This window comes from Orycteropus afer, unplaced genomic scaffold (genome assembly GCF_000298275.1).
Source record: "Orycteropus afer afer isolate SDZICR_OR568_19922 unplaced genomic scaffold, OryAfe1.0 scaffold00098, whole genome shotgun sequence".
Lineage (NCBI taxonomy): Eukaryota > Metazoa > Chordata > Mammalia > Tubulidentata > Orycteropodidae > Orycteropus > Orycteropus afer.
In genome coordinates, this window is record NW_006921685.1 from 3,247,857 (window position 1) to 3,255,920 (window position 8,064).

At 36.8% G+C, this 8,064-nt stretch overlaps 1 protein-coding gene across 1 annotated transcript in view; it reads right to left on the reverse strand.

The window, feature by feature from the left end:
* The window catches only part of TMPRSS11A (transmembrane serine protease 11A), a 68,902-nt gene that overhangs the window by 12,383 nt on the left and 48,455 nt on the right, over positions 1-8,064 (reverse strand). Inside the window, exons 6-7 of the mRNA XM_042781215.1 lie at positions 6,591-6,629; positions 3,953-4,124 (exon numbers count right to left, since the gene is read on the reverse strand). Of these exons, the coding sequence (XP_042637149.1) occupies positions 3,953-4,124; positions 6,591-6,629 (211 nt within the window). The remainder of the gene's footprint in view (positions 1-3,952; positions 4,125-6,590; positions 6,630-8,064) is intronic.

Here is an 8,064-nt window from a genome sequence, read left to right on the forward strand (position 1 = left end):
GGCTGATGGGTTTGAACCACCAGCTTTCTGGTTAGCAGTCAAATGCCTTAGGGACTATGCCACCAGAGCTCCTATATATATATAGGAGCAAATATATCTTAAATACCTAAGGGCTGGTCATTATTCCAAGTGATGAACAAGATAAATAAGATTCCTTCTTGTAGGATTATTAGATTCTAGGATTCTAGTGAGGAAAAAAAAAAAAGACTAAACAAAACAAATACATAAATAACTTCAGACAATAATGAGGGCTGTGAATAATATATTCATTTATTCATACCTTCATCAAATATTTATTGAATACCTATATGCCTGATATTACATGGATGGAGTATGTAGTATGTATGAAGGCATGACATTTAGGCTGAGACAGGACTGATAAAGAGTCATCCATGAGAAGATTGGAAAGACAAGTTCCCAGATAACCTTCCCAAGGACTGGGCTACAATTCAGGATGTAGAAAGAAAAATGGTGGAAGTTGAAGTTGGAGAGGTACCAACCTCATTGGACAGGGACCAGATTTGTAGTGCCTGATAGGTCTAGATATTTTTCTAAATTGTATGGAAATCAGTACACAATTTTAAGCCAGGGTGTAATGTAGTCTTATTTACATTTTTTAAAAAAATCACACTGCCTCCTTCTGGAGAGTAGGTTGTTGGAGAGCAAGAGTGGATGAATTAAAAACTATCAGAGCACTATTATAGTTGCCTTGTGAGAAATGATCATGTATGGATAACTTCTAGCTTGTGAAGTTGAGCAACCAGTACATTATGGTATATGTGGACATCAGAAAGGTCATGTAGTAATATAGCCTTTGCTTTCTACTGAAGGAAAATAAGGCCTAGCTGGGTTAAATTATTTGCTTTGTGTCACATGTCTGCTTGGTTCTCTTTGCTGTTCTTATGGGACACCGTCTCTCATCAAAACCTGTCAATAGCAAGATTAAAATCCTTAGCTAACTAATTGAACTAGTGTCATCTGTTAGAAATAAGAGAGAGATTATGTCTATAGATCCTTGTTTCTCAATTTAATTATATTTTAATGGGTCACTTAGGGGCCCAGAGGCACAAACAGTTAAGCACTTGGCTGCTAACTGAAAGGTTGACAATTCAAATCCACCCAGCAATTCTGTGAGAGAGAGACCTGGCGATCTAATTCTATAAAGATTACAGCCAGGAAAACCCTGTGAGGTAATTCTACTCCATCACATGGGGTCAATGAGTCAGAATTGACTCAAAAACACCCAACAACAGCAGGTTTGTCCTTGAAAGGAGTATTTAAGCATATCAATGGGGATTAAGTCTAATTTGACCATTTTAGTCAAAGCCTCTTTTCAAATACATACTCCCTGACTGGGATGGAGTGGTGAAAGATGTGGTAAAACCACGTGAAATTGTTCACTACAGATTAGTAAATAAGCACAAATAAGCCCCTGTTTATCTTGCTTATTGAGTAATCCACCCCTTGGGGCAATTGACTCATTGTTAGCTCATTTCCAACAAACCTTTCTGAGTAATTTTCACATGTTAAAGTACATTTTCCCTTCTTGTACTAAAACTTAGATTTTTGGATCCAACTTTGAGCTTTTCATTTATACGTGCTAAAATTAATCATTCAGATTTATCTCATTAATGTAACTATGGTTATTTTAACATGTCTTTTTTTTTTTTTTTAACTCAACACACTTATTTTCCTTTCTGCATGTCATCAGCTAATTTTTTAAAACATAACTTCAAAATCATCTTATAAGCTTAGAAAACATATTATCTAAAGCCACAAAGCATCCTGACAATTTCAACCACAAGTCTTAATCATCACTCTTTAGATAGTTGTTTAGTTCTAAACTACATTTACCCTTGCATTCAATTTATATTATTTTCTTCTCTTCAGAAGCCTTCCTATTTTACTTTGTCATGTTTGACATTATTTAAATCTGGAGAAACATGTTCAGTTATTGGCATATGTTTTAAGAGAGATACTGACAAATCGATAACATTCAGAAAGAAGAAACAAGACGTGAGGGCATTTGGAAGCTGGTGCTGTGGCAATAAACTAATGATGTAATCTTCACATATGGTTTGGAGATTCTCACTCATAGTGTTTGGTCTGAAAAAAAGAGAAGCTAAGGAATAATTTTCTTTGAATAAAATGACTGTTATATAGATGATGAAATACATTTGATCCCAGTAGTTACAGGTGAAAGAGTGTCAGTAGTGAAAGATTTTAAGTTGTGAATTAATGTTATGAAGATATTTGAAAAAAAAAAAAAAAATAGAATTATCTACTGCAAAACTGACTTAGTTTTAAGTTAATAAGCTCCCTTTTACTTTGAGATATTCAGTCTGAAATGAAGCACCTTTATCAGGAATTACTGTGCTCTCTAAAAAATTGGCCCATTAATCTCATGATTTTCATGATTTTGAACTTTAATAGTCCACGTCTCTATATAGATTTAGATTCCAGTAGATGGAATTTGCTATGGTAGCAAAAGTAGGTATTTTAGAGCTCAAAAAGAACTTGGGAAGATCAAGTCTATTCATCTCCTAACATAGTAAGGTTCAATAACTTGCCCAATGTCACAGAGATTAGATCCAGCTCTTCTGCTGATTCGGGCAGTGTTTTATCTACTAATTCCTGCTGCCACGTGCTTTATAGAGATGCTCAGAAAGCCCTTGTTATCTGTATGAAGTATGGTACTGGAAAAAGGCCATAAAGTGAATCTACTTGGAAAGAAATCCAGAATTTTAAAAAATATAATGATAAAATGACCTGACTGGTTGTTATCTTAAAAAGTAAAACTAAAAATTATGAAAAAAAGTCACTTCATCTTGGATTTAATGCAATTTATGTCACAACTATAGTCAGAATGAATAAAGAATGAAGCAAGAGTTAACTGTTCATTTGAAAAAAATATATATCATAGCACAGTATTCTTCATGTCTGGTGTTCACTCTTAACAAAGAGGTGCTATATTATATAATGGTCACTTTGGGTGGCCCAAGGATCTTTCTTAATCAAAGAAATCTCTTTTGAAGTACATGTCCTTATCAGCCTGATTATTTTCTCTAATTCCCCTAGATCTTCTTATGTCAGTGTTGTACATTTGATTTACGCAGTTCTCCATCATTACAGTTACCAACTTTGTGCATCTTTTGAAGATTGCAACTTTACTATTAATTTGTGTATTATTCATGATCAGCATATGATTAGTCCAGATATTTGGCAGAATCAGAACTAGTCTTAAGTGAAGATGATTGTTTGAGAAAGAATTAATTTTAAAATTTATTACTAAATATTTTGTGTTAGGAATGACTTCTCTTTTCCTACACAATTTCTTTATTTAAAACTCTGGGGACTTGGTCAACCAATACTAAGAGAAAACCAAAAAACTAAATTCACTGCCATTGAGCAGGATACGACTCATAGTGACCCACTGGTTCGGTTTCCCAGGCAGTACCATTATGGAAATAGATTGTCTAATCTTCCTCCCCAGGAGTGGCTGGTGGGTTTGAACTGCCAGGCTTCTGGTTAGCAGTCAAATGCCTTAGGCACTATACCACCAGAGCTAATGACTACTATTCTCTCTACCCAGATCAAACTTTCCAAATAAATATATGCAAGTGGAATATTTTAGGAAAGGACCTGAAACATTTTTTAACTTTTTTTACCTAAGTAATATTTTGGGATTGATTATTCAAAACACGATTAAACATAAATGATTTTCAGCAGTTGTTGTTATGTGCCGTGGTGGAGTCAGATCCGACTCATAGCGACCCCTCCTTGGGTTTCCGAGGTAGTATCTCTACGGAAGTAGATTGCCCAACCTTCCTTCCAAGGAGTGGGTGGTGGGTTTGAACTGCCAGCCTTCTGGTTAGCAGTCAAGGGCCTTAGGCACTACGCTACCAGAGCTCCCTTCAGCAGTAGTGGGGGCAACTTAAAGTCAATAACTTACTTTTTAAAGCAGTGTGCTGCAGTAATGAGCCATGTGTTACTAATCAAGCTGGCTCCACAGTGATGTATGTTGTTACGCTGAAGAGAAGCTTGCCAAGGCCAGGCAGACTTGGCTGCAATGTCACCAGACATTATTCTGTTGACTATTAATGGAACAACTCGTTTACCACAGCCTGAAAGAAATGAGATCATTAAGTTATAAAAAATGGCTCCTTGAATTTTATCTGGTAAAGAGAACTTAATGAAGTATTGCAATGCAATAACATTTACATCTGCCATTATGTAAGCATGTACTGTATCAGTATTCTTTCTCTATATTTCCTGATGTGTTGATGTTTTACTCTCCTTGATATTTATACATATGGATATATGCTGCCTACAGAAGCTATATTATACTGCAAAATGTGACACATCAAATCAACCAAAAAACCCACTGTCATTGAGTTAATTACAACAGTGACCTTGTAGGACAGAGTATAACTGCCCCGTAGAGTTCCCAAGACTGTAAATCTCACCACAGAAGCATATTTCCTCATCTTTCTCTCATAAAGCAGCTGGTGAGGTTTACCACAGACTGCGCCATAAGAGCTTTCTTTTTGTGACACATCAGAAAATGTCAAATTAGTCCTGAGGACTTGTGGTGACAATTATGCAGATGTCATGGGAACTCATACTAAGAATATTTGAGTTGATCTGGCAGTGCTACCTTACATAAGTTCTGGTGAATTTATCACCAGAAAAACAACTCCCTCTAGTTTGTTGGAATCTACTCCTCCATCTATTTTTTCTGAAAGAGTTAGTTCATAAGATGTGCAGGGTTAATGTATCATAAATAGTCACTGGTCCATTATTTCCACATAAACTTCATCTTCCCAACCACTGGGGGAAAAAAAAAAAGCATGTACTATATCATGTTTATCTGATTAAAGATCATTATATTACTTAGGATTCCTATTCAGAATTAAGCACATTTTGAGCATGATGTTAATAAGGAAAATAATGGTATGTTCTATTCTTGTCCCAAGTAATTATGTAATCAAGAAGAAAATTCATTTTACTGATATTGACTACCCTCAAACTATGGCCAGCCATTTTAGAAATCTCCATTCCTCTGTAATTACTCTAGTTTAACCCTGAAACCCAAATCCACTGCCATTGAGTCAATTCTGACTTATAGCAACTCCCATTTGGGTTTCCAAGGCTGTAAATCTTTACAGAACTAGACTACTTCATCTTCCTCCTGTGGAGCAGCTGGTGGATTTTGAACCACTGATCATCTGGTTATCAGCCAAATGTCTTAACCCTATGCCACCAGAGCTCCTACTCCAGTTTAAACTGCTATTTTTTTCTTCCTGCCTCTAGCCTTGCCTGTCTAATCCATTCTTCACATTATATAGCCTGAATAATCTTTCTGAAATATGTAAAACCTTTCAATGACTCCAAATTGCTCTCCAAATGTTTCAGCATTGTTCTAGTCCTTGCATACTATTAATCATGCCCTTTTCTCACATTCTCAAGCCCCATTTATATTCCAGATATATTGACATTTTTTTTCAATTACAAGAAATGACTATGTTCTTGATTGCCTGGATATTTTTACATACTATTCCCCTCTTCCAGAACACTCACCCCACTTTACACTTGACTCAAGACTTGTCTTCTGTCCTATTTCAGGGATCACTTTCTGAGCCCACAAGACCAGGTCAGCTGCCTCCTTTATCGACTCTCAAAGCACTGTGCACTTTCTCTGTCAAAACATTTATCATTCTATTAATATTTCCTGATTTATTTCTCTATCTCCTCTATCTCTAAACTTAACTTATTTTAGGATAGAGATCATGTCTTATTCATGATGGTATTTTCAGCTTCTGATACAATTTTTGGCACTTGGTTGTTGTTGTTTGTTGTTATGTGCTGTGAGTCAGACCCTACTCATAGTGACCCCTCTTTGGGTTTCTGAGGCAGCATCTCTACGGAAGTAGATTGCCCAACCTTCCTTCTGAGGAGTGGCTGGTGGGTTTGAACCGCCAGCTTCCTGGTTAGCAGTCAAGTGCCTTAGGCACTATGCTACTACTTGGTAGATATTAAAAAAAGTTGTTAAATAAATGAATATAAATATTTCCTATGTTTGAAAGACATGGAGGCATAAAACCTTTTACTCAAATTCATTATCACTTTGGTAAACATCTTTCAAAATGCAGGGCAGAAGATATGGAGTGAGTGAGTGGAGCCATTGTGCTATGGAGATGAGTAGATTAAGCAAATTGTACAGTTCAGTTACAGGTAATGGGATCTATTACTTTCTCATTATTTCTCAGCAGAAATCACATTTCATAAAATTTAGAAAAATTAGAAAAGCAAGTCCACTTATTCCAAACCAGAAATAGTTTCTCTCAGTTGTCTAAATATTACCACTATGTGAAAATATTTTTCTTGAACAAAACTAAAAGGTCAGTCTCAGATTTAGAGGAAAAGTATTTAATATTAGGGGTAAAAGATTCCTTTATGTCTATTGTCCAATTCTTATTCTTTCCTCCCCTAAAAAAGTGGGATATGGATGGGAAACTGTGAACTAACATTTGAAGATGTCCTTTCTGATGTGGAATTTGAACTTATTTATGTAAGCTCACTAAACTTACATGCTTGGACAGTTAGCTTCCCTGTTGATGAGCTCATTGCTGAAAAACAAAAGAAAACAAATAATGATGATTTGATATTCTCCCAGTTGATGTCTGTTTTAGTTACCTAGTGCGGCTATAACAGACATACCACAGATGGATGGCTTTAACAAACAGAAATTTATTGTCTCTTAGTTTCGGAGGCCAGAAGTCTGAATTCTAGGTGCCAAGTTCAGGGGAAGGCTTTCTCTCCCTGTGAGTCCTACGGAAGGGTTCTTGTCTCCTTTCAACATTCATAGGCCTTATGTTCTTTGGATATCTTCATGTGTCTTGGTAGCAGTCTTCCCCTGGGTCTAGGTGGTTCTCAGCACAGTGGCTCCAAAGGAAGTGCACAACTCACAGCACTTTTTCCTTGGTGGTGGTAGGTTCCTCTTTCTTTGCTCACTTCTCTCTCCTTTAATCTCTTGTAAGATAAAAGATGATACAGGCCAGACCCCAAAGAAACTCCCCTTACATAAGATCAGGGCTGTAACCTGAATAAAGGCATTGCATCCCACCCTAATGCCTTTTCAACTGATTGGTTTATCACATCAGATCATATCATGGGGAATGATCACCTCATTGCATAACTGCCAAATTACATCATTACATCACTGCCAAACCACTGAGAATCATGGCCTGGCCAAATTGACACAATTCAGTCCATGGCAATGTTAATAATCAGAAATTATCAGAGGATATTGACCGTATGTGTATGCTCCATGGTTGAATATACAGATCAGTCAAGAGAATGGCCCTTCAAAACAAAATCTGTTGCTGTTGAGTTGATTCTGACTCATAATAGCCCTACAGCACAGAGTAAACTGTTCCATAGAGTTTCCAAGGCTGTGAATCTTTATGGAAGCAGATTGTTACATATTTTTCTACTGAGTGACTGGTGGTTTCAAATCACTAACCTTTAGCAGCCTAGCGCTTTAGCCACTGTGCCACCAAATATCTAATATATGACAACAAACATACAATTTTTGAAGAGACTCATAGGCAACCTCTACTGGATAGATAATGCCCCAAGCACTGAATGGTTAAGTCATCCAAACTACTAATAGCTTGCATTAGTACAGGGGAGTGGTTTTCCAATGCTACAGTTAAAGTCTCTTTGCATTCTGCTTCAGGAAAAGGGAGAGAAAGATCAGGTAAATAAATGAGTCTCCAGGTGTCAAAACCATGGTTAACCAGAACAGGTCTGCTTTTCTTATTATTTAAGATCTTATATAAGACTTTTTTGATCAAAGGGTTATGTTGTTGTTGTTGTTGTTATGTGCCATCAAGTCAGCCCTGACTCATAGTGACCCCTCCTTGGGTTTCCAAGGCAGTATCACTACGGAAGTAGGATTGCTCAACCTTCCTTCCGAGGAGTGGCTGGTGGGTTTGAACCGCCAGCCTTCTGGTTAGAAGTCAAGTGCTTTAGCCACTATGCTACCAGAGCTCCTTATTA